This window comes from Hyla sarda, chromosome 2, assembly GCF_029499605.1.
Source record: "Hyla sarda isolate aHylSar1 chromosome 2, aHylSar1.hap1, whole genome shotgun sequence".
In the NCBI taxonomy this organism is placed as follows: domain Eukaryota; kingdom Metazoa; phylum Chordata; class Amphibia; order Anura; family Hylidae; genus Hyla; species Hyla sarda.
Window position 1 is genome coordinate 443,876,831 of NC_079190.1, and position 27,472 is coordinate 443,904,302.

General features: G+C 42.5%; 1 protein-coding gene across 4 annotated transcripts in view; it reads right to left on the reverse strand.

The window, feature by feature from the left end:
* Window positions 1–4,936: 4,936 nt before the first annotated feature.
* ST3GAL6 (ST3 beta-galactoside alpha-2,3-sialyltransferase 6) overlaps window positions 4,937–27,472 on the reverse strand; it is a 179,944-nt gene continuing 157,408 nt past the window's right edge. For all 4 annotated transcript variants that reach the window (XM_056559307.1, XM_056559306.1, XM_056559309.1 and 1 more), the window contains 6 exons: window positions 25,819–25,882; window positions 24,656–24,751; window positions 21,470–21,656; window positions 11,663–11,800; window positions 7,875–8,027; window positions 4,937–7,176 (listed from right to left, as the gene is read on the reverse strand). In XM_056559307.1, coding sequence (XP_056415282.1) covers window positions 7,096–7,176; window positions 7,875–8,027; window positions 11,663–11,800; window positions 21,470–21,656; window positions 24,656–24,751; window positions 25,819–25,882 — 719 coding nt within the window. In that variant the 3' untranslated portion in view covers window positions 4,937–7,095. The remainder of the gene's footprint in view (window positions 7,177–7,874; window positions 8,028–11,662; window positions 11,801–21,469; window positions 21,657–24,655; window positions 24,752–25,818; window positions 25,883–27,472) is intronic.

Genomic DNA, 27,472 nt, shown 5'->3' on the forward strand with positions numbered 1-27,472 from the left:
TACAATGATATCAGTCACTACAGGTGACGTCTTCTCTATAGAGAGGAGAATGTACAATGATATCAGTCACTACAGGTGACGTCTTCTCTATAGAGAGGAGAATGTACAATGATATCAGTGACTACAGGTGACGTCTTCTCTATAGTGAGGAGAATACACAATGATATCAGTGACTACAGGTGACATCTTCTCTATAGAGAGGAGAATACACAATGATATCAGTGACTACAGGTGACGTCTTCTCTATAGAGAGGAGAATGTACAATGATATCAGTCACTACAGGTGACGTCTTCTCTATGGAGAGGAGAATGTACAATGATATCAGTCACTACAGGTGATGTCTTCTATATGGAGAGGAGAATGTACTATGATATCAGTCACTACAGGTGACGTCTTCTCTATAGAGAGGAGAATGTACAATGATATCAGTCACTACAGGTGACGTCTTCTCTATAGTGAGGAGAATGTACAATGATATCAGTCACTACAGGTGACGTCTTTTCTATAGTCTTCCCTTATCTAATTCAGATGGTACATACCGCCAGGACTTGTTCCAGCTAAAACTTCTCTCTGCAGAATGTGACGCCCAGACATCTCCTCACTATGTCAGCGCATTCTCATCCTCTATATGAAAACAATTATTATTATAATCCTGCCAGACACTGTATCCTCTAAATATAATACTATTATACACTATACTCTTTGATTATAAACCTTCCATATACCATACCCACTGAATATAATACTACCACACATCTGTACATTCTGAATTTAATACCAACACATACTGCACACTCTGAATATAAATCTGCCACATACTGTACCCCTGAATATAATACCGCCACACACTGTACCCACTGAATATAATACTACCACATACTGTACCCTCTGAATACTACCACAAACTGCGCCCTCTGAATATAAATCTGCCACATACTGTACCCTCTGAATATAAATCTGCCACATACTGTACCCCTGAATTTAAATCTGCCACATACTGTACCCCTGAATATAAATCTGCCACATACTGTACCCCTGAATATAAATCTGCCACATACTGTACCCCTGAATAAAAATCTGCCACATACTGTACCCCTGAATATAATACCGCCACATACTGTACCCTCTGAATATAATACTACCACCCACTGCACCCTCTGAATATAATACTTAGAGATGAGCAAACTACAGTAAATTCAACTCGTCACAAACTTCTCTGCTCGGCAGTTGATAACTTTTCCTGCATAAATTAGTTCAGCTTTCAGGTGCTCCCGTGGGCTGGAAAAGGTGGATACAGTCCTAGAAGACTCTTTCCTAGGAATGTATCGCCCTTTTCCAGCCCACCGGAGCAACTGAAAGCTGAACTAATTTACGCAGGATAAGTCATCAACTGCCGAGTCGAGAAGTTTGTGACAAATCAAATTTACTATAAGTTTGCTCATCTCTAATAATACTACCACAAACTGCGCCCTCTGAATATAATACTACCACAAACTGCGCCCTCTGAATATAATACTACCACAAACTGCGCCCTCTGAATATAATACTACCACAAACTGCGCCCTCTGAATGTAACATTGCCATACAGTGCACCCTCTGAATATAATACCACAAACGCAGTAACACCCCTCAACATCCCTTAGCTGATGCCATTACCACGGGAGGGGGGTATTGGTGGTGTTGCTAGTGGATGATGGGGGTGCTACTACTGGGGGGGGTGTTGCTGGAGGATGATGAGGGTGCTACTGGCCATCCCCCCTGGCAGTATCACCCCCATCATCCATCGGCAGGATCATCCTCCTGGCAGGAGCACCTCCATCATTCACCATCAGGATCTGCTGATGGAGGTGCTGCTGGGGGGGGGGGGTGGATGATGAGGGTGCTACTGCCAGGGGGGGGGGGGAGCATTAGGTAGGCAGCAGTGCCCCCACATTTGGTAGGTCGCAGTTTCCCCACATTAGGTAGCATCTATTCCCCACATTAGGCAGCACAGATTCCCCACATTTGGTACCAGTTCCCCCACATTAGGTAGGTACCAGTTACCCCACATTAGGTAGAAATTTCCCCACATTAGGTAGCACAGATTCCCCACATTAGGTAGCACAGATTCCCCACATTCGGTAGCACAGATTCCCCACATAAGGTAGCATAGACTCCCCACATTTGGTAGCACAGATTCCCCACATTTGGTAGCATAGACTCCCCACATTAGGTAGCATAGACTCCGCACATTTGGTAGTAGTTTCCCCACATTAGGCCGCAGGTTCCCTTGCAGGTTCCCCACAATAGATCGCTGGTTATACCCCCCCCCCCCCCCCCCCCCACACACACACACAAAAAAAAAAAAACACATACAACACAGAGACAAACACACACACACACACAGTCAGAGAGACACACACTCACAGACAGACACACACACAGTCACACGCAGAGTCACAGAGTCACACAGTCACACACACACAGTCACACACACACAGTCTCACACACACACAAACATAGATAGAGACAGACAGACAGAGAGACAGACAGACACACACTCACCCATCCAGCGCAGCTTCTCACCGGGCGCCGTGCGAGTGACGTAACTGACGTCCTCCTGCGCGGCCATGCGGTGTGACGTCAGGCCGGCGCAGACGTGGGAGCGGAGGACGGGCACAGTGCTGGTGAAGTTGAGGGGGGGTGTGATGACGGACGGGCGCACAGTGAAGGTGAAAGAGAGGGGTTGCTGACGGACGGGTGCATCGCACACACAGCGCAGGGGGAGGGGGGTGCTGACGGATGGGAGGCCGGTCGGGCACAGATGGGGGGGTGTCTGTGTAGCTGGGGAGGGGGGGTGGATGCTGCGGAGCGTCTTGGTGTCACCCCATTAGGTTGGTGTCACCCGGTGCGGGCCGCACCCCCCGCACCCGGGTCGCACAGCACTGAAAACCACCATCAGTTCTGGGAAAGGTATCGCCTGCTTTTGTACCCTAAAAGCTATCGAACAGTCTCTGTAGATCTTAGGAGTAAATATAGCAGTCAGATTTCCTTTGAATTCGCACCGCAGGTCAATTTCCATGTTTAAAAATTACACAGCATGTAAGTGAGATTTACCAAATCTCATCCATGTGTCCAGTATCCACCTACAGTTAAAATTAGCAATGAGTGAATTTTCCCAAAGTATGTAAAGTAATTCCACGCAAACAGAGTCAGCGACAATAAAGTGAAGAGACAGCGACTTAATGTTATCCCCACTAATGTGCATGAATTTTTATTAAATCATAACAATGGGTGTAAAGGCCTCTGTTCATACATTTACAATGCAAAATTGCCTGTTTACTTAAATTACAACTTAAATTAGAAATACAAATACAGTGGAAAAGGCAGACATAAGGCTTACACTTTAACATTACTAACAATTAAAGGGGTACTCCGGTGAAAACCTTTTTTCTTTTAAATCAACTGGTGCCAGAAAGTTAAACATATTTGTAAATTACTTCTATTAAAACATCTTAATCCTTCCAGTACTTATTAGCTGCTGAATGCTACAGAGGAAATTCCTTTCTTTTTGGAACACTGATGACATCACGAGCACAGTGCTCTCTGCTGACATCTCTGTCCATTTTAGCAACCATGCATAGCAGATGTATGCTAAGGGCAGCATGGTGGCTCAGTGGTTAGCACTGCTGCCTTGCAGTGCTGGGGACTCGGGTTCAAATCCCACTAAGGACAACAATAAATAAAGCATTATTATAATAACGTCAGCAGAGAGCACTGTGCTTGTGATGTCATCAGAGAGCATTCCAAAAAGAAAATAATTTCCTCTGTAGTATTCAGCAGCTAATAAGTACAGGAAGGATTAAGCTTTTTTTAATAGAAGTAATTTACAAATATGTTTAACTTTCTGCCACCAGTTGATTTAAAAGAAAAAAGGTTTTCACCGGAGTACCCCTTTAAGTAAGAACAGGTAGCATCAGAGTTCCCATTCTACTTGGTGATATCACTATATGAGAGTAAAGTGATGTCACGGAGGCACATTTCAGGGTTGTACAGTGATACTAGAAACATTCAGTACACACTGATGTAAGATATGTGCAGATATCCAGTGTGCCATGCATCACCAGGGATGCACAGATTGTTCATGGTAATACTGCTTTCTAATTGCTGCTTATAGCGCTAACACATTTACTTCAATTTTGGCTAATATCTATTGATGTCTTCATTTAAAGGGACCGGTTCTTTGACATATGTCCTTTAAAGTGATGGTTGGTTTTGCCTTGAACGTTAATGGGGTTGTCCAGTGAAGGAAACAACCTGTGTATTGTGTCAAAAATTATTATTAAGCAACTTACTAAAGTAAAGTTATTAGCCATACTGAACAGAGCTCTTCATATCAGCGGAGCTGTCTGGCTTGTACTGTGATGTCCAGCACACTCTCTGTAAGCAGAGTGCTTCCAAATCCCCTCCCCTCCTGTCTGCTAAGGAGAGACCATTGATGTGAAGAGGGGAGCTCTTATTACTGCTAATTAGATTTTAAGAACACAGGAAACCTTTCTTAGAGCAGTGAGCATGTACTTACACTAATCTACTGTGACTGGGAAGGGATTCCTGTTGTCTTAAACTCTAATGAGCAGTAATACAATCTCTCCCTCTTCACATCAATGTAGTAGAAGCAAGGCAGTAAAAAAACCTTGAAGTCGGCACTGCTGACTCTTGTATGAAGCATGAGGCGAAGCCAGAGGTAGTGGAAAAGTCGTCAGCAGGACATTTTAAAGAATATAAAAAACAGACAGGATTACGCGTTTTGGGAGGATCCCTCCCTTCCTCAGATCAGGATGATCTGAGGAAGGGAGGGATCCTCCCGAAACGCATAATCCTTTCCTTTTTTTTATTTTCTTTAAATAAAATGTCCTGCTGAGGATTTTTCCACTACCTCAGGCTTCGCCTCATCCTTAATACAAGAGTCAGCAGCGCTGACTTCAAGGGTTTTTTCCTGCCTTGCTTCTACTACTACACTCCAGGACGATATTGTCTTCTCCTGCAACCCTTTGGCTCTGCAGCGGCTCGCACCAATAGTACCCCGATTGGATTGTGGGTTATATGCGCATTTACTACTGTCACACGGTGAACAGCCATCTATAAGCTCCGCAGGGTTGCCCCCCACTCTCTTGCCCCAGGGTAATACACGGGGCGCCGTCCGTCGGTCCTGTCTTTTTTTTATCTCCACAGAATCTTCACATCAATAGTTTGGTCCTCAGAAGACAGGAGGGGAGGGGGAGCAAGGGCAGGAGCAGACTGCATTTAGAGAATTTGGAAAGACGTCACAGCTACAAGGGAGACAGTTCAGCTGATAATGGAAGATCTGTACAGTACGGCTAATAACATTATATTAGTATAATATACTTTTTTACACCGGTTGGAGAACCCCTTTAAGTACCCTTGTACTAATAAAGTAGTTTTCCAATTGCCCGATCTTATATTGGGTATGGACAGACACTACTGGCACGCTCAGGCTATATTCACACGGCAGAATTTCCATGAGGATTTCCGCAGAAGAATGACTGCCCATTAAGTTCAATGGGACTTCGCTGTCCCATTCACACAGCAGAATTTCTGTATTACACAAAATTTAAAGACCTGTCTTTAAAGTTTACGGAATTGCAGATGGAAACCATTGAACTTAATGGGGCTTTGAATTCTGGCGGAATGCTGTGTTTTGAGCACACAGAAATTTTGCAGAAATGTGGTAGCAATTCCATTCAACAAGCTTTGCTGAACGGAATTTGTGCGGAATTGCAGATATTCTGGTGTGTGAACATAGCCTTAGAGAGTATAGTGGACTTCTACTTTGTGTATCAATTCAACTGCATTTGCCAGACTGGTTTGCTGTCAGTTAATAGATACAGTATTTTCTTCATCCAGATTTTGAAAACCAAATCGGGCTGAGAAGGGCCAGCACTGAGCTGAGTGCTTAACACCCCAACTTGCTGGACGATCCATATTGATGCTGGAGACATGATCTATTGTAAATCTATTGAGCCTATTTCCTGCAACAAGTCAGACTGAACAGCAAGCCAGGGAGTGAAACACTTATTACTTATCGTTTCTCCCAGTAATATCTAGTGATCAGTGCAGTCTGAATACCCCGACTTTTACTTTTAAAAGCGTCTGACATGTTGTAGAGACATGTCAAAAGTTTGCATTGGTCGGGGTCTGAGTGTTCAGACCGTGACTTATAAAAGTAGCTGGGAGAAGAGCGCGCTAAGCAATACTTACAATGTAAGCCCATGGGATTGTTTCGGTCAGCCGCACTTTTCTTCCCATTTGTTCAAATAATTGGTCACGGTCTAAACACGTAGATCCCGACCAATTAAAACTTTTGAAATACTTTTGTATACTTAAGTGTTCAAAACAACAACATGGTGAAAAAACATGGAAAACCCAATTAAGAGTGCAAGGTGTGCAGTGGTTTCTAGCACAACCACACACCTACCAGGCCAGTGATACAGAGGTTTTCACTGCACTATACATAATAAACTAAAGCAACCTAGAACCTTGCATCATATGAGTTGTACAACAGATACAACGCAGACAGTTGACCAAACTTAGACTCACCTTAGTAAAGCAAAAATGAAGAGGATTCAACAAAATTTATCCAAAGCAATAATTACTTAAGACGCAAGTGAAGGAAACAAAAAAACTATAATACATGTTTGTTTTACAAAGTACAGTCATATACCAAATTAAAGACATTGCATCTCCTTGTGCTTCATAATCTGGGCCAGTGCTCCGAATAGAGATTCAGTGGTTCAGGAGTCAATGCTGCAGTCTTATACTTTACATAATGGCTCATCCAGTTCCTGGCAGGGCCTTCTCCTCAATGCACTGCTCATAATCAAGGTAGGATATGTATCGTCGTCTCTTGTGAAGGCAAAATGAGATCTGACCGGTAACAAGGCAAAAACGCCTTCTGGGGCATAGTTTTTTTTTCTTCACAAAAACCTCCTTGGTTTAAAAAGAAAATTAAAAAATTTCCACAATATATAAAAATACGAATACTGTACAGTAAGGATTGGCTTGCGTTAGATGATATTCCAGGTCTAGTTCTTTATTTACGTCAAATTTGTTACTGTTTTTTTTTCAATAAGGTCCTTAAGAAACATCTGCTCCGCTGATATATTGTGATATTCATTCTGCCAAAGGAAAGAAATAAGACAAGGGATGTAAGGCATTTATATGACACCACAAGAAAGCCACCCCCCTCTTATTGTTCATGTGTTTAAAGGGGTACTCCGCTGCTAGACATCTTATCCCCTATCCAAATGATAGAAGATAAGATGTCTGATTGCGGGGGTCCTGCTGCTGCCCCCCCCCCCCCCCAGGTCAGGAACTGTCTGGGGTAGGAGAGGTTTGCAATGGGGATTTGCTCCTGCTCTGGAAAGTTCCTGACATGGACAGAGGTGTCAGCAGAGAGCACTGTGGTCAGACAGAAAAGAACTACACAACTTCCTATGTAGTATACAGATCTGTTTAACTTTCTGGCACCAGTTGATTTGAAAATTTTTTTTTTCCACCAGAGTACCCCTTTAAAGATAGAATCAAAAGAATATAGGCCCAATAGATAACTAGTGCAGAGTCTGGACTGCAGACAGAAAGGTGCGATACACAAGAGTTCCACTTTTTTTGTCAGCTTTGCGTTTTGAAAATAAGACATAAAACCCATTAATACATTTTATAATTTTATAAAACTAATTATGGACTGTGATATGTTGGGATAAGATATCTGATAACATATGAGGAGCAGTCCGGACACAAGAGGCCATATCACAACACGTTGGAGCAGATTTGTCCATCAGATATAAGTACTAATATACGGTTGTAAATCCTTTACCTGGGCCATTACAGACATTGTCTCATTTCCATAATAATGGAGAGTACTATTTAAAGATGTCAGGTTGTATTTAAATCCTGCAATATGGACTTCATTGCATATATGCATCGCCAGCGTGATTGCAATGATGCCAGTTGTTGGATGCTTTGGCTTCTGGAAGACAAAAAGAACAACAAATCCATTTATGTATCAGTAGATTGTGGATTCGTTTCTAAATAGAACCAGTAGATGGCAGCATAAGCAAACTTATGTCTGTGTTAAAAACATGAATAATAAAGGTCATTTGTAATTTTTAAAGTGTACCTGTCATTCAACCCCTTAAGGACACTTCTTTTGGCCTTGAGGAGGGGGGGGGGTTTGCCGAAAGCAAATTTCGTTCATATATAAACTTTTTTTTAGGGCATTCACCATACAGGATCATTAACAATATATTTTAATAGTTCAGATATTTCCGTATGCGGCTATACCAAATATGTGGTGTTTTTTTTTGTTGTTGTTCTTTTGTTATTTGGAAAAATAAGAAAATGGAGTGATTCTAATTGGTATTTTTATTTATTATTTTATTCACATTTTTTAGGTCCCCATAGGGTAATTTTACATGCAATTATTAGATTGCCAACACTAAATACTGTTATGTTGTTGTTGGCTTCATAGTCTGAATGCCGTTAAGGATGTACATCCTGGTGTGTTAAAAGGTACAGTATATTCCGGCCTTAGACATCTTATCTTCTATCCAAAGGATGGGGATAAGATGTCTGATCATGGGGTCCTGCCCCCGCGATCTCCATGCAGCACCGGGCATTCTGTGCCGGGTGCTGCTCCAAAGACAGAGATGTGACATCACGCCACCCCCTCTCGTGACATCACGCCCCTCCATTCAGACACGATCAGACATCTTAACCCCTATCCTTTGGACAGGGGATAAGATGTCAAAGGCCAGAATACCCATTTAAGTAACAGGGCAGCAGGATGTACATTTACATCCCATATACTATATATATAAGGGGTACTCCGCCATTAGACATCTTATCCTCTATGCAAAGGATAGGTGATAAGAGGTCGTGCTGTCACGCCACACCCCCTCCATTAATGATGGCCATCACAACCCCTCCCTTAGATATGAATGAAGGGGTCGTTGAGTGATGCCACGACCACGGTGAACCACCCGCACCAAGCGATTTGAACATAATGCTCAGAACACTGAGTGCTGCATGGAGATCTTGGGGGGTCCCAGAGGCCATACTCCATGCAATTTTTATAAATCAACTGGCTCCGGAAAGTTAAACAGATTTGTAAATTACTTCTATTAAAAAAAATCGTAATCTTTTCAGAACTTATGAGCTTCTGAAGTTGAGTTGTTCTTTTCTGTCTAAGTGCTCTCTGATGACACCTGTCTCGGGAACTGTCCAGAGTAGAAGCAAATCCCCATAGAAAACCTCTTCTACTCTGTGCAGTTTCCGAGACAAGCAGAGATGTCAACAGAGAGCACTGTTGCCAGACAGAAAAGAACAACTAAACTTCAGGAGCTGATAATTATTGGAAGGATTAAGATTTTTTAATAGAAGTAATTTACAAATCTGTTTAATTTTTCTGGAGCCAGTTGATATATAAAAAAAATATTTTTTCCTGGATTACCCCTTTAAGGACTAAGGGTCTACAGGTACGCCCTTGAGTCTTGGTGCTTAAGGACAAGCTGAGCAGGCGTCATACCTGGTGGGTCCCGGTTGCTATGAGCAGCCAGGGCCCGCAGTTAATGCCGGACACTGCGGATCGAGCTGATGCCCGGCATTAACCCTTTAGTTTATTGCGTCATCTAAATGTGGGAGTTGATGTTGAGTGGAGCTGATGGGGATTTGGTAACTTCACAAAGGAAGGTCCCTAAGGCGGGACCGAAACGCATTTGAAATCAGCCATACTATACCACGAGGATGCCAGCTGACTTCCTTATCATTTTACCCGCACTTTCCACAAGCCACCTGGATCCAAGGTCAGCAAGAACCCCACTATTCATCACCACCTCTGCTAATCATCACCGTTATCCATCACCACTGCTACCTCCAAAAACATCCAGGTCTGCACCTCACCTAGGAACCTTATGCAAGAACCAGGAAGTTTGCAGAAACACAGAAGAACAATGTTACCAGCGCTGCAGTGCTCCGTGTCACTGTGAGTATTAGGTCTTCTCCGGCACGCTGTTCTCAGCACAGCTGGCGGCAAGAACCAGGGGACCTGCATAGGATTGGGTGAGCGATATCATCTTACTATACTCCGAGCTGTAGTGACTTGTTACTGATCGTCTTATATGCATACAAGGAGAACTTTATAATCTTATGACTTTATCATTTTGCCATCAATCTTGACTTTGTGTCAGATCTTATGACTTTATTTTTATATTTTTTACTGAGGCAGTTCGGATTTTATTTTATAATATGGATGTTGTATGGATGTTTTTTTGAGTATCTGATCACTGCATTTTTATTTCACTCTCTGACAAGGGCCCTGTCGGTTGAGATAGCATATGCATTTTTATACACATACAAATAAATTTCATCTTGTTTCAGTATTACATGTGCCTTATATTGATAGAACTTGAGCGCTAGTTCTTTTGTCTTTCTTACCTTATATGGGTCTGTAGTTTGAAAGAGTTATGATTTTTAGCAGGGGAGAAGGTAAAAAACAAGAGTGCAAAAATGAAAATTGGCCTGGTCTTCAAGGCCAAAATGGGCTTGGCCCTTAGAGGGGTACTCCGCTCCCAGACATCTTATCCCCTATGCAAGGAGAGGGGATAAGATGTCTGATCGCAGGGGTCCCGCTGCTGGGGACCCCCATGATCTCTCCTGCAGCCTCCCCGAGTCATCAGCTCTCCGGAGCTAAGTTTGCTCCGTGGCTGATGACAGGGGCCGGCGGTTCGTGACGTTGTGGTTCTGCCCCCCTCATGACATCACACCCCGCCCCCTTAAAGCAAGTCTATGGGAGGGGGGTGTGGTAACAGTCACGCCCCCTCATGACTTCACGTCCGCCCCCTTAAAGCAAGTCTATGGGAGGAGGGTGTGGTAACAGTCACGCCCCCTCCCATAGACTTGCATTAAGGAGGAGGACGTGAAGTGATGAGGAGGCGGAGCCATGACATCACAAACCGCCGGTCCCTGTATCGTGAGTCATCAGCCATGGAGCAAACCTAGCTCTGGAGAGCTGATGACTCAGGGGGCTGCAGGAGAGATTGTGGAGGTCCCCAGCAGCAGGGAGAAAATATGTATGGTAACATTGACCTTGGGCAGTGTTTACCAACTTGTGTGACTCCGGCTACAACTACAACTCCTAGTATGCCCAGATAGCCTCTGTTGCAAAACTACAACTCCCGGCATGCCAGGACAGCTGGAAGCACACTGGTTGGGAAACCCTAACACAGGGGCCTTACAAACAAAGCACAATTATGTGCATAAAGTCTGCACAGAACCCCATGAGGTATATGCCATGTGCAGCTATATGGTGCCCATTTACTGCATTATTCCCCTCTAGAAGCAATAGAGCAAAATATATCAATATAATAGGATTCTGTAAAAACTGCAAAAGGTGAAATATACTGCAAATCTGCTTCAAATTCAGCATGATTTGTAAAATGACTTCACATGAGAACCCACCCTTATAATCCAAGATGATGAATTTAATTTGCCCTATACCACCAAGGATGCACTGCTAGCAATGCCTGGCATGCCTCAATACATTAAAAGCTGATGGCACCTATGGAAAACAGTGTTAAAAGAATTGGTAAGTTAAGAGGAACTTACTTCTGTTTTGGGGAAATTAGTTGGAAAATTCAATAGATTTTGAGACACTTGTTTAAGTATGTAGGGGTTGAGGACTCTCAGCTGGTGAGGTTGGTAGATAAGCTTCATGGCGGGTTTCTTCCAAAAACCGTAAGTGCTCTGTAAATAAGAAAGCAATATATTTAATCAGCATAAAATATAATGTTTAAACATTGGATAAGTTTTACTCACATTAATCTACAATACACAATTCTAGTAAGTTTTATCAACTCTCAACACACAGTGGGGCAAAAAAGTATTTAGTCAGTCACCAATTGTGCAAGTTCTCCCACTTAAAAAGATGAGAGGCCTGTAATTTTCATCATAGGTATACCTCAACTATGAGAGACATAACGAGAAAATAAATAACAATCTGATTTTTAAATAATTTATTTGCAAATTATGGTGGAAAAAAAGTATATGGTCAATAACAAAAGTTAATCTCAATACTTTGTTATATACCCTTTGTTGGCAATGACAGAGGTCAAACGTTTTCTGTAAATCTTCACAAGGTTTTCACTCACTGTTGCTGGTATTTTGGCCAAATCCTCTATGCAGATCTCCTCTACAGCAGCAATGCTTTGAGGCTGTCGCTGTGCAACACAGAGTTTAAACTCCCTCCAAAGGTTTTCTATGGGGTTGAGATCTGGAGACTGGCAAGGCCACTCCAGGACCTTCAAATGCTTCTTCTTATGAAGCCACTCCTTCGTTCCCCGGAGCGTGTGTTTGGGATCATTGTCATGCTGAAAGACCCAGCCAGTTTCATCTTCAATGCCCTTGCTGATGGAGGTTTTCACTCAAAATCTCATGATACATGGCCCCTTTCATTCTTTCCTATACACGAATCAGTCTTCCTGGTCCCTTAGCAGAAAAACAGCCCCAAAACATGATGTTTCCACCTCCATGCTTCACAGTAGGTATGGTGTTCTTTAGATGCAATTCAGCATTCTTTCTCCTCCAAACACGATGAGTTGAGTTTTTACCAAAAAGTTCTACTTTGGTTTCATCTGACGATATGACATTCTCCCAATCTTCTTCTGGATCATCAAAAGGCTCTTTAGCAAACTTCAGATGGACTCGTACATGTATTGGCTTAAGAAGGGGGACACGTCTGGCACTGCATGATTTGAGCCCCTGGCAGCGTAGTGTGTTACTGATGGTAGCCTTTGTTACTTTGGTCCCAGCTCTCTGCAGGTCATTCACTAAGTCCCCTCGTGTGGTTCTGGGATTTTTGCTCACTGCTCTTGTGATCATTTTGACACCACGGGGTGAGATCTTGCATGGAGCCCCAGATCGAGGTAGATTATCAGTGGATTGCTCCCACAGTTGATTTCTTCACTCCAAGCTGCTTGCCTATTGCAGATTCAGTCTTCCCAGCCTGGTGCAGGTCTACAATTTTGTTTCTGGTGTCCGTCGAGAGCTCTTTGGTCTTAGCCATAGTGGAGTTTCGAGTGTGACTGTTTGGTCTTGGCCATAGTGGAGTTTCGAGTGTGACTGAGGTTGTGGATAGGTGTCTTTAATACAGGTAACGAGTGGAGGACAAAGGAGACTCTTTAGGAAGAAGTTACAAGTCTGTGAGAGCCAGAAATCTTGCTTGTTTATAGGTGACCAAATGCTTATTTTCCACCATAAATTGCAAATAAATTCTTTAAAAATCAGACAATGTGATTTTATGGATTTTTTTTCTCATTATGTCTCTCATAGTTGAGGTATACCTATGATGAAAATTACAGGCCTCTCTCATCTTCTTAAATGGGAGAATTTGCACAATTGGTGGCTGACTAAATACTTTTTTGCCTCACTGTATCTGCTATAGTAAATACTTGTATTCCTAAAAAATAACAATCTCACCAGTGTGTGTACAGCCTGTGAGGTCATGTTCACACGCTGGAATTTCTGTTATTCCACTCAAATTCTGCACAGAAAAGCAGACTACAGATTTTTTTGCAGTTTTGGGAATTTCCAGCAGAATTTGGGCAGAATTTCTGTGCTTTGAAAACACAGATTCCGCTTGAATTCAGAGTCCCATTAACTTCAAGCTGGCTCTGAACAGAATTGTGCAAAAAACATTTATGGGCACTGTCAGATACAAAAACTGTTTCTATGTTGTACACCTTGGCAAAACATTAACCTTTCTAATATACTTCATAAGAAAAATGTATTTCCTATTTATAAAAATCATTGCTTAGAAAATCATGGCTTTGTCCAGACATGGACAAAGTCCAGTAAGTTGGGGTGGGCTAGCACTCCACTGTGCTCTTCCCTGTCTGCTAGGACTCCTCTGTGCTCTCTCCTGTCTGATGGGACTCCTCTGTGCTCTCTTCTGTCTGATGGGACTCCTCTGTGCTCTCTCCTGTCTGATAGTACTCCTCTGTGCTCTCTCCTGTCTGATGGGACTCCTCTGTGCTCTCTTCTGTCTGATGGGACTCCTCTGTGCTCTCTCCTGTCTGATAGTACTCCTCTGTGCTCTCTCCTGTCTGATAGTACTCCTCTGTGCTCTCTCCTGTCTGATAGTACTCCTCTGTGCTCTCTCCTGTCTGATAGGACTCCTCTGTGCTCTCTCCTGTCTGATAGGACTCCTCTGTGCTCTCTCCTGTCTGATAGGACTCCTCTGTGCTCTCTCCTGTCTGATAGGACTCCTCTGTGCTCTCTCCTGTCTGATAGGACTCCTCTGTGCTCTCTCCTGTCTGATAGGACTCCTCTGTGCTCTCTCCTGTCTGATAGGACTCCTCTGTGCTCTTTCCTGTCTGATAGGACTCCTCTGTGCTCTTTCCTGTCTGATAGTACTCCTCTGTGCTCTCTCCTGTGTGATAGGACTCCTCTGTGCTCTCTCCTGTCTGATAGGATTCCTCTGTGCTCTCTCCTGTCTGATAGGACTCCTCTGTGCTCTCTCCTGTCTGATAGGACTCCTCTGTGTTCTCTCCTGTCTGATAGTACTCCTCTGTGCTCTCTCCTGTCTGATAGGACTCCTCTGTGCTCTCTCCTGTCTGATAGGAGAGAGCACAGAGAAGTACTATCGGACAGGAGAGAACACAGAGGAGTCCTATCAGACAGGAGAGAGCACAGAGGAGTCCTATCAGACAGGAGAGAGCACAGAGGAGTACTATCAGACAGGAGAGAACACAGAGGAGTCCTATCAGACAGGAGAGAGCACAGAGGAGTCCTATCAGACAGGAGAGAGCACAGAGGAATCCTATCAGACAGGAGAGAGCACAGAGGAGTCCTATCAGACAGGAGAGAGCACAGAGAAGTACTATCGGACAGGAGAGAACACAGAGGAGTCCTGTCTGATAGGATTCCTCTGTGCTCTCTCCTGTCTGATAGGACTCCTCTGTGTTCTCTCCTGTCTGATAGGATACATTTGTGCTCTTTGTACTAAAACAAGGACTGAAAAAACTGCATTGACTTCTAGACCTAAATACACCCTGTTCCAAATTATTATACAAATTATATTTTTCTGATTTACCTAAATAATTGATGTAAATAACAGTCAGCATAATTCTCATGTTATCAACTATTAAGAGTACAATTCAAATTGTATTGAACAAACCTAATGATAACAAGAATTTTTTTTTAAACATAAACTTACAATGAATGCACTGTTCCAAATTATTACGCAAAGTTTCAAAACACTTTATAGGTTGTAAAGAACTGAAAAGGTTCATTTGTTGTGTTTGCAGCATATTCAATCAAACTTTTAACAACAATTTAACTTTTTAAACATTTAAACAGGTCATGTTACATTTTAACTTAGGATCCTTTATTTGATAGCAGCTTCACAAGTCTTACACCCATTGAACTTGTTAGTTTTTGAACAGTTTCGGCTTGAATTTGTTTGCAAGATGTCAGAATAGCCTCCCAGAGCTGCTGTTGGATGTAAACTGCCTCTCACCCTCATAGATCTTTTGCTTGAGGATGCTCCAAAGGTTCTCAATAGGATTGAGGTCAAGGGAGGATGGAGGCCACACCATGACTTTCTCTCCTTTTATCCCCATAGCAGCCATTGATGCAGAGGTATTCTTTGCAACATGAGATTGCATTGTCATGCATGAAGATGATTTTATTACGGAAAGCATTGTTCTTCCTTCTGTACCAGGGAAGAAAGTGGTCAGTCAGAAACTCCACATACTTTGCAGATGTCATCTTTACACCTTCGGGACCCTAAAGGGGCAGGACTCCACCACTGCCTTGCTAACGTCGCAGCCTTGTTGGAACAGGGTGGCCGTCCACCAACCATCCCCTACTCCATCCATCTGGACCATCCAGGGTTGCACGGGACTCATCAGTGAACAGGACTGTTTGAAAATTAGTCTTTATGTATTTTTCTGCCCAACGCAGCCGTTTCTGCTTGTGAGCATTGGTTAGTGGTGGCCTAATAGAAGGTTTATGCACAGTTGCAAGACGCTAGAGGACTCTAAACCTCGATGTCTGTGGGACTCCAGAGGCACCAGCAGCTTCAAAAGATCTGTTTGCTGCTATGTAATGGTATTTTAGCAGCTGCTCTCTTGATCCGATACATGGATCTGGCTGAAATTTGCCTTTGTCTGCACAAACCCGTCTGTGCTCTAAATCAGCCACAAACCTCTTAATAGTGCGATGATCACCCTTAAGTTTTTGTGAAATATCTAATGGTTTTCATACCTCATCCAAGGCATTGAACTATTTTAATCTTTTTGCCAGCAGAGAGATCCTTTTTCTTCCCCATATTGCTTGAAAATGGTGCTCTGCTTAATAATGTGGAACCACCTTTAGTAGTTTTTCCTTAATTTGGGCTCACCTGGCAATCTAATTATCACAGGTGTCAGAGATTGTTTTCAGTGATCAAAAGAGCCCTAACACAATGCCACCCATGAGTTAAACTGAAAAACTAAATATTTAATCTTAGTGACACTTAAATAGAATTTGCATAATAATTTGGCACAGGGTGTATTTGGCAACTACTCCTCTCTTAGGCCTGACATGACTCCATTCCTTGTTTACTTTCTTGTTCATCAACATTCACTGACCTAAAGCTCCTGTTAAAGCTGCTGTAGAACCTCATAATTCACACCACAGCAGAACCTGTTCTGGAGGAGAAAGATGAACTGTATGCTCCCCACACTGGAGCCACAAGGATTGCTAGAGTGGAAGATGTCTTAAAGTTCAATGACTTTCAATAGACTAATTATTTTATTATGAACACAGGGGGTACCTCAAATATAGGTAAAGAACGTAACATTTGGTAAATCTAAAAATTAATTCGGCAAGTTTAATCAGTTCAACCTATAATACAGGATATTAGACAAATACATTTCTGAATTCAGGGACAGGGAAACAGTTTTTGAATGTGGATGTTGGACTTGACGTGGTAAACATTTGTTTAACCTGCACGTGTTACACAGAGAAATACTCTGGGTGTTTACACTACTAAGGTAAATGCAATGCAAGGAAAAAAGATCTCCCATGTAGTGGGAACTTAAGAGGTGTTATCAATATAATCAGTAACCTAGTGTAAAGAAATCTCCAGGTCCAATATGAGAAATGGACAATCAGCCTGTGTACAATACACAGTAGCTTCCCCTTGTTCTTCGGCACCATCATTTTTTATTACCAGTTTTGGTCTTTATGCCGCAGTTTTTTTAGTTGCTATCATCTTTACAGTCTAGGAGCCATACCTTTCCATAAACTTTTTTTTCAATGTCTTTCAGTAAATAGGGACATTGCAATTTTGGGAGGCTTATTTAACTCCTATTCATTTAACCCCTTCCCGACCCATGACATACATGTAAGTCATGGGTTGGCTCCCATTCTATAACGTGTGGCCCCGCGTCATAGCGAGTCGGGCCCGGCAGCTAGCAACGACCGGGACCTGTGGCTAAAAGCATGCGGCACTGATCGCTGAGAGGACAGCAGGAGGCTTCTCATCTTGCTCCTCGCTGTCCGGTCAGTGGTCTATTGCTCCAAGTCTGCCATGCCTTGCGCTTTTGACTGTGTGGTTTAATTAGCATTATATTTTAATAGTTGGTGCATGTAGTTATAATTTTTTTTTAAGTAGTAAAATAAAATAAAACCTATATAAATTAGGTATCCTTGTAACCGTATGGTCCTACAGAATAAGGATAATGTGTAATTTGTATTGAAAAAGTGCTCAGCGTAGAATCAGAAGCCCCCAAAATTTAAAAAATGCTGTTTTTTTTTTTTTCAATTTTGCAACATAAATATTTTTTTCTGGTTTCGCTGTAGATTTTGTGGTGAAATGATTGATGATAATACAAAGCAAAACTGATGGCGCAAAAAAACAAGCCCTCATGTGGGTCTCTAGGTGGAAAATTTAAAGTGTTATGATTTTTAGAAGGTGAGGAGGAAAAAACTGGCCTGAGAGGGAAGGGGTTAAGGCCATGTTCACACAATGTTTATGGCTGTTATTTTCAAACAAAGAAAACACCATGAACCATCATTTTTTTTAGTTGCATAGAAGTAGTGCTTCTGCATCTTATCTTCAGCACAATTCATCAAGGCAGTGAACAAAATGAACAAAGTGTAAGTCAACCGCTACAGCACAGAATGTGCTCGGACACTTGCTCTCCTCTGTGAATACAGTCCCAGACTTCAGATGCCCTTGCGGGAGTGAAGCATACAGGGCAGAGGACTTTCTACATTGCACACTTGGGTGACTTATGCTTTGTTCATTTTTCACTGCCTTGTATTGTTCATGTATTGTGCTGAAGGTAAAATACAATATAAATGCATCTAAAAAATGACGTGCGAGTGTGTTTTCTGTTTGAACAACACAAATAGAGAAACATAGCCGCACATCCACAAGTAGATCAAAATACAAATTGTGGATGTGCGGCTGGGCTTCTTTTTCTCTATTTTGTTTTACAATTGTAGTCTCTCCCCTCTTTCATAGCCAGCACTCTGCTCCACCCATTCGGCCCAGGCGTTTTTAATTAGCAGGAGACTGCATAAGGGTTTCCTCCTAGCATTCTCCCAGCCCTCTGGCAGAGAGCACTTGGTAGGTATTCACATTGGTGTGGTTGCACTGCGGCGGTCATTGTTACTGTGATGCTTTGTCTGTGGGGTGGTGTGGCCCGGGGCCAGGGGCTTGGTTGGGCAGCAGTGGGGCTGCCTTGCCACTGGGTTGCTACCACTGTGGGCATGGTGTTGCGGTGATGGCCACTGCCCGGCGCTATGCCAATGTTGGGTTAGGGACCCACTTTGACTAGATTGCCTTGATGTGGTGAGTGGGCTTGTAATTTTTGATCAAATGTATACTAACAACCTGTTAGTGTTTGAATTTATGCTGAGAAGCAAATGGATCAAAATACAAATTGTGGATGTGCGGCTGTGTTTTATTTTTTTCTTTCTCTATTTTTGTTCTCTATTTGAATGTTGATGAAAAGAACTTCTGGGGGTTTCCATAACACAGTGTTATAACAAAATAAATAAATAAATATATACATATATATATATATACATATATATATACATACACACAGTAACCCCCGACCTACGATGGCCCCGACATATGATAAAATCGACATACGATGGCCTCTCAGATGCTTTTATATGTCGGGGCCATCGCATTAACTGCTATCCGACAGCGCAAAATGCTTAAGCTGCTGTCGGATAGCAGTTTAAGCATCCCGGGCAGGTTCACTTACCTATTCCCGCTGCTCCGGGTCCACTTCGCGATCCTCCGGTGTCTTGCGCATGTTCTCCAGGGTCCGGGCCTTGCTTTCCGGTGTCGTTATTACGTCGCTACGCACGCCTCGCCTGCGCAGCAGCGTAATAACGTCACCAGAAAGCGAGGCCCGGACCCTGCAGAAGATGCGCAAGACACCGGAGGATCGCGAAGAAGACACCGGAGCAGCGGGACAGCATCGGGAGCCCCTGGAACAGCAGCGGGAGCGGTGAGGACCTGGTCCGGAGCGGCGGGGACAGGTAAGTACAGCTTCCTATACTTTACATTGCACGGATCCCTCAACATACGATGGATTCGACAAACGATGGGTCGTTTGGAACGAATTACCATCGTATGTTGAGGGACCACTGTATATATATATCTATATCTATCTTAAAACAAGCAGAAATATATTGTGGCCTCAACAAGATTTTTATCATAGTACGGAGTACCAGTAATCAGTGCAGAAGGAGGAAAAAAAGAAGAGACTGGCAAGTGGAAAAGTAAACACGTTTCTGTGATATACTATATATGAAAAGATTTCGTATCTACATTTGCACTATTTATTTATAGGAGTGTGTGTGTGTGTGTAGGGGGGGGCGGGGTGTGAAGTTCTGTTCCTTAAATGCAGAACATTAGACATACCTTGGTCAAATAAAAGTTAACTCTCACATCTAAAGCGTTGTAAGTATCGTAACTGGCAATAAGCGGCAATAAACATCTAAAGCAGTGTTTTCCAAATAGTATGCCTCCAGCTATTGCAAAACTACAACTCCCAGCATTCCCAGACAGCCTTCGGCTGTCCGGTCATGCTGTGAGTTGTAGTTTGCAACAGCTGGAGGCACACTGTTTCAAAAACACTGACCTAAAGCCACCGAATTAAAATAGAGAATTACTAACCACCCTCTACCCAATTTTCGTCACTGTAAGATCCTCCCTAATCTGTCCATTTACAAAAGACAGGTTGGGTAATTTACTCCACCTCATATCGAATGTGTTTCCGGTAACAAAGCACATGTCTTACATTAATATTTTTTTATGTTAAGAAATCGCTGATTTTCTATGCCTGCAGTGCATCCTCTGGTTCAAGTCGGTCCTGGGGAAAAGGGGAGAATATTAGATCTTATTGCAGATCTGCCGATAATGGACCCAACAGTGTGCCTCCAGCTGTGTCTGATCGTAGCGGTAATCCACCTCCACTCGCAGACACACAGTGTCCTGCGAGACACCGCGCACATGTGCAGTGTACTCTCAGACATCGCTGCCGCTCTCAGCCTAACTCAGGGAGCAGATCGCTTGTAAGATCTGCTTGTAGCAGTGGATTACAGCTACAAGCAGGCAGGCACAGCTGGAGGCATACTGTAGGGTCCGTCATCAGGGGATCCGAAGCGTAAAATACGCTGCGGATCCGTTCCATGTGACCCTACCCTTAATCTAGAAATATTACATTATTGTGCAAATTATTATGCAAATATCCCTATTGTGACGTCCGGCCTGGATCTTCATGGTAAACACCATTCTCCATTGTGCTTATGAGAAAGATTTCCCAGAGGAGGAGGATCAGCTTGGGAATACCCATTGTGCACCAAGCTACTTCATTTGCATAATATAAAAATTCAGGAATAATGCTAAAATCAGGAATAATGCTAAAAAGAAACCAGCAAACCGTAAGTACCACTGTCTTCAGCGTCAGCCACACTACAAGTCTAGAACAATCAGTTAGTGCGGGTGATGCTGATCACAGATTTCCTTTAGGATGTAGTACATTTGCTGCATTATTCACTTTTCTCCAAGACCAGATCAGATCAATTGGGGGGGGGGGGGGGGTTCACTATTTCTAATGGAAGCATTCCCTTTACAAACAGTACCCTAAATCACAGGGTTATGTTTCTATTCACAGCCATTTCTCGCTAATAGACTTCAAAGGGCAGAGTCACCAATTTCCAACCTACACCCTGACAACGCATCCAAAATGTTTGCATATTAACTTTGGTAACTTCCTTTTCCCAAACTTTGCATGTGGGTTCTTATGCAAATATGTTTTTTAAACAGAAATCAAACCAGTATCTACCTAAAATATTATGGAATATTGAAATGTTCTATATCTTGGGCTGTTGTATACTTACCACACTTCTATGTAACAGTAATTCTGACAACCACTTGACATCATGAGGCTTGAACATCATGAGCAACACTGTGGTGTTAGGATCATAGTGCAAACTGTCTGCAAAGATAGATTCAGGGTAACAAAGACGGAACGTAGTCTTCTGACCGACATCCTCTTCATACCCAAGGACAGGGCCATCATTCATTCTTTAAGTGGGGAAACAAGTATATTATTTAATAATAATAATTGCAGTTTATAAACACTTTATGTATGCAATGACAAACATAAAAAGAGGTTGTCTGTGCTGGGGAAAGTTGTCATCAGATGATGCAGGCACCAGGGTGGACAAGAGTGCTGACACTAAATGCAGGTATGTAAGTAGGCCTCATTTCTTTATTTTGTAACCCTAACATGCACAAATTTGTATTATATTTATATCTGAGAACCCCCTTTAACAGCTAAATTTGTATGAAAATAGTTTATTTTAGGACTTTAGAAAGGTACTCCACCCCTAAACACATGGGATAAGATGTCTGGTTGTGGGGGTCCCGCTGCTGGGGGACCCCCCGATTACCCTGCTGCACCCGGCATTCATTAGAACGTAAGATGCAGCTCCGGAGGCTCGTGACATCACGGCAGCGTCCCGCTCATGATTTCACGGCCACGCCCCCTCAATGCAACTCTATGGGAGGGGGGCGTGATGGCCATCACGCCAACTCCCATAGACTTGCATTGAGGGGGCATGGCCGTGACGTAACAAGCCTCCGCACCGCATCGCCAGTTATCTGGCATGAAGCTAAGTTCGCTCTGTGCACCAGATGTCTGGGGTGCCGCAGTCGAGATTGCTGGGGTCCCCAGCGATCAGACATCTTATCTGCCTAGGGGCGGAGTACCCCTTTAAGAGGAAACCTCAACACTCAGTACAAGAAACACATGCAAATAATGTTCCTAAACTCAACACCACAATGCTTACAACGAACCAGACTGCATTAGTAAAATGTTCAAAAACAGAAAGCTGAAAAGCTTTACAGTAAAACCTCTCCAAAAGACCACCCCCTTATCCAAGGATTCCTGAGACGAGTTTTCAGGCCACCACACATTTTGCACTGTGGAAATTTTCTTTGCGGAGACCACAGAGGGACAATTTTCTGCAATTTTGGGTGGTCTTCTTAAAGACATTTCCCTGTATACGTACTATATAGTATCACAATAAAATGTCATATAATAAATGGGCATTGAAAAGGATCCATAGGTTGTATTCACACTGGGGTGTACATTTTTGGGTCTGTGCTTAAAGGGTTACTATTACTTAAAAAAAAAACAAAAAAAAACAGACATAAACATAAACATCGGACATAAACAGACATAAACATCAGAAAACACCAGACTCCAAACTAATATAAGATACCATTTTATTATTGCTTAAAAGCCTAAACACATACAATTTTATATGGCAGTGGCAGCAACCAGAAAGGAAAAAAAAAAAAAAGTGTTGGTTGGGAACAGGAAACGAAATAGGAATACCAGATGTCATTAATCAAAATGGCAAATTAATAAGAAAGTTCTCCGTCAATTGTAAACCATAACAAATAATATATGTTGCACAGTGCATGCAAAGTACTAAGAATAGGTACATGATACAGCTGGGAAACTACCTGTAACACCTCGCAAACAGGGCTACATGAATAAAGAAAAGAGCAACACTGTGAGAATCCAAGCTAGGAAGAAAAAAATATACATCCATTAACAGGAGAAAATAAACACGTACAGCCACCTGTACTCGTGTGCCTAATTTTTCCATATACTGAGGTTCTCATATTGTTTATTTGTTGCTTCATGCAACCAGCTGTATCAATACTTTTACTTAGCACTTTGCAGCATATATATTTGCAATGGTTTACAACTAATGTAGCTCTTATTTATTCGCCATTTTGTTTGAAGACATGTGGTATTCTTATATAATTCCCTGTCTGTTTGTTTTCTGTTTGGTTGCTGCCACTTCTGACTTACATTTTTATGTGTTTTATGCGCTTTTAAGTAATCATTACATTTTTATTTTGATATCATTTTGGTCTGGTGTTTTCAGATAGTTGTTCATTGTTGTTTACATGTACACTGACTTGAATACTATATTGGCTCTAATTTTAGTTGTAACCCCAAGCATGTCAAAAGCTTTGATCGCACCTGAGACCCCCTGCGATTGCTAGTTATAAGCCGGGAAAGTGTGTGGCAGCACAGTCTCACTTGAGTGTGATCTAGTGCCCTTTCCTTGCTTAGACTGTAACTAGTGATCGCATCAAGGTGTTTTGAACGAAAATAACCTTTAAAGAAAATGCTCTTGGGTAATATGATGAACGTGACCACAAGCGCCTTGCATACAATTGGGCCATTGGTTCAATGTTATTTTTGTTTCCTGATGTACAGATTATGAACAGAGCACTTATGCTTCTGTATCTTCCAGTGGTCAGATTAAAGATAGATTAAAAGTTTTAAAGGAGTACTCCTAGTGCAGAAATGTGGTGAGCTAAAATGTCTATTCCAGAATATGCTTGCTAAAAAGGCCACTCAACCCCCCCTCCCCCCAATCCTCTTCACTCACTAACTCACTCCCCCATCCCATCGAGAATGAAAGAATGTCTCAAGATGGTGCGCGAGCAGGGGCTACACCACTGGATGATAAGGCCATGTGATGGTCAAGAAACACCTGCAGATGGAAGAAACCAATCACAAGGACAGTTATTCATGACGTATAACTTTGCACACGGCACATTGTTACAAGATTATAAAAACTTTGGAATTGTTAAAAATACAGGAAGTATAATTTATGTGAACTGCATGTCAGAGTGATTTCTCTCTATCGAGAATATGCTGATCCAGATACCTAATTAGAAGGGGGTCCCAGCAGTTGGACCCCACGCATACAGACACAGTGTTCCTGCACTCGGGTACTCCTTTTACTCCTTTAAAACAAATTAGCAACACTCCAACCCTTTATTTGATCCAGTTCAAGCCACTAAGGCTCTGTCAGTAGAGCTACAAACCCAAAATATAATTTTCATAATTTAGTAATATAATTGTAATCTGGGAATGCCAACCTCTGTAATTGAGAGTCACACAGACCTGAGGTGCCCCCTGGCTACATGCCCTATTCCCATTGAACACCAAACACACAGGACAAATAAAAGAATTTCAGAAGTCACTGTACCGTATTACTACATCATAGCTGTCGATTTTCTTGCCAAGTGTGCTGTTCCGGAGTACGCCACCATTCCCAACAACAACACATTTCTTGCAAGAAATACTAAAGAAAAAAAAGAAGCAGTGCATGCATTAACATCATCCCAGGAGGTGGGCACTCAGTCTATAGCGACTTCCATTATTCTAAATCAAACATTTTTTAAAAGATTCAAGCTCAGGGTCCTGTAAAATAGAGAAATAACCAAACACTTATCTCCCTTGCTCCCCCACTGCTGTCATGGTGTCAGTACTCCTTGTATTGTACTTTCCTGTGTCTGTGTTGATACAAGGACCTACCCACTCAGCCAGTCAGTGATGATTACAGAAACCAGGAAAAAGTGATGACCGGGAATATCAGTGTGTGTGTGTGTGGGGGGGGGGGGGGGGGTTAGTATGGGGGATCAGGGGAGGTGGGTATCACTTTTTTTTTTAATTTTACATCACTCACAGCCAGGGCCATCTTTAATGTAGGGCATATGGGACAGCTGCCCTCTTGAGCCCTCTGAGCTGCCTGCCTGGAAATTGCCATGTACTCAAGATGCTGCATTCCATTCTTCTTCATGGGCTCCTCCTCTCTTCTCCTGTCGTAACACAGGAGGAGGAGGACAGGCAAGGAGAGGCTGCAGATGGTGACTGTCTGGGAGGAGAAGAGGGCCTGCAATATCTTGTGGAACCCTTGGAGCTTTTTTTTCATAAAAATAAGTTTCTGGACTATATACAGTACATACTCACCCACTGTGTGTATATACTGTCTTGGCTGTATACATACTTTGTGTGTATAATATATGTATTCCTGGCACTTTAGTCCTGAAGCAGTTGCTTAGGTGACCGATCACAGATCGCAGTAAAAAGGTAATCATTTTACTTATTTTTTACCTTTTTAATTCTGAGCAGATTTGATGCGCACATTTGATGCGCAGGATTTTCTGCTGCAGATTTCAATGTAAACTAAATGACTGAAGACAGCGTCAAATCCTGCACATCAAATCTCCGAATTATATCTGCGCAGAATACTGTACATGTGAATAGACTCTTAGGGGGTTATAAAATGCAATAATGAATAATTAGGGCGGCCCTGCCCACAGCCCTCTCATATATAAACCCCATTTTAGTTACAAAAGTAATACTTACTTCTTTATCTCTTCCGGAAGGTCGCACTTTGGAAGCCTCTTGAAGACCAAATCAAAATATCTTTCTGTTAAAACGAAGCAGGAGAAAGGTCAATGCCCGCTCTAACCCACAAGCAGCATTATCTTATGCAGCACTATTTCTACATGGAGGAATATTGGTCAATGTTGGGTTCACATGCTACAATTCTGTGAAGATCCAACTTGCGATATGCACACATATCAGTGTTACATTTGTTCAACATGTTTTTATATTATTACACATAGAAATCTCTACAAGGTGGGATGGTTTGAAATAACATATTGTTACCATTTATATGGCAGGAGTGATCAATACAGGTCAATGATTGTCCCTAAATAATGTAAAGAGATTTGGTTCATGAAAGCAGCTGCACATGTCTAGAGGACTGATCTGTGTGTATGTAGCTTCTATCCAGACCCCCAGCAGAATGTTGTAGAATTCCAAAAAATCATAAAGATCTGTATGCCTTGTGTGGTTTGGACCCAAAATTGAAATAATTAACCAAGACAATTAATTCTACTCTTCTGAATACTGTAGATAATATCTTGGTCACTTTGTTTTTGCCTTGTACAGTTCACAGCACATGACATTTTCTGTGCAAGGCTCCAGTTCACAAGTTAGTCTCATGATCTGTGTTTCACAGCTATTGTATGAGTGGACAACAAAGTCATGAGTCAAATAGGAACTCCGTATAGTTCCCATCCCCTATACCGATCAGATGACCAATAAGCGAAGCCAATAAGCGAAGCGGAGCCAATTACAAACTTTCCCCTCCTACACCAAAAAATGGGCAGACAAAGATTTTGTACCTCTGCAACCATATCAACTAGCTCTGAGAATGCTTTCACTAGTTTTTGGCCCCTTTGACCACATAGGCTTATATAGTGTAATTCAAGCTTTAGAGTGTAAAAAGGTTTTAAACCCCGATCTCTGCTTAGAGAAGTCTATTGAAGAATGTCTGTAACGCTGCATTTTACTAGAAGCGTGTCGGCACAAAAGTCCAAGAAGCTAGCCTCCTCAAGGACCCAAGAAGCTAGCCTCCTCAAGGACCCAAGAAGCTAGCCTCCTCAAGGACCCAAGAAGTTAGCCTCCTCAAGGACCCAAGAAGCTAGCCTCCTCAAGGACCCAAGAAGCTAGCCTCCTCAAGGACCCAAGAAGCTAGCCTCCTCAAGGACCCATTTTGAAGTAGAAAATAATCCACATAAGGACCTTCCTTAGACATCAATGGGACTTTAATTCCACAAGGATTCCTGGCAGAATTTCCACATGGAAATTATGCTTAAATAGTACCTCTCATGATCTTGTTACATTTTATAATCCTCCCAGTTCACTGCCCCCATCATGATAAACCACCCCCTGCCTTTATTTTTATTATTTTTTAGTTTTCTACCTTGATATTGCTCTGTATTTTCTGCTCAGTCTCAGTCAGATTCACAGACTGGGAAGGGGCTTTCCCCAGCAGGTGTGACATCATCTGAAGCCATACAGGGTAGAACTTCCTCCCTCACTCTGCTACACACAGCCCAGAGAAGTTGAGTGCGAGATGAGCTATGATTGGATAAGGCTGCACACACACACCCTTCACTCCAGATTGCATTTCCTGATTAACAGGTCAGCAGGAGTCCAAAGTCTGTGT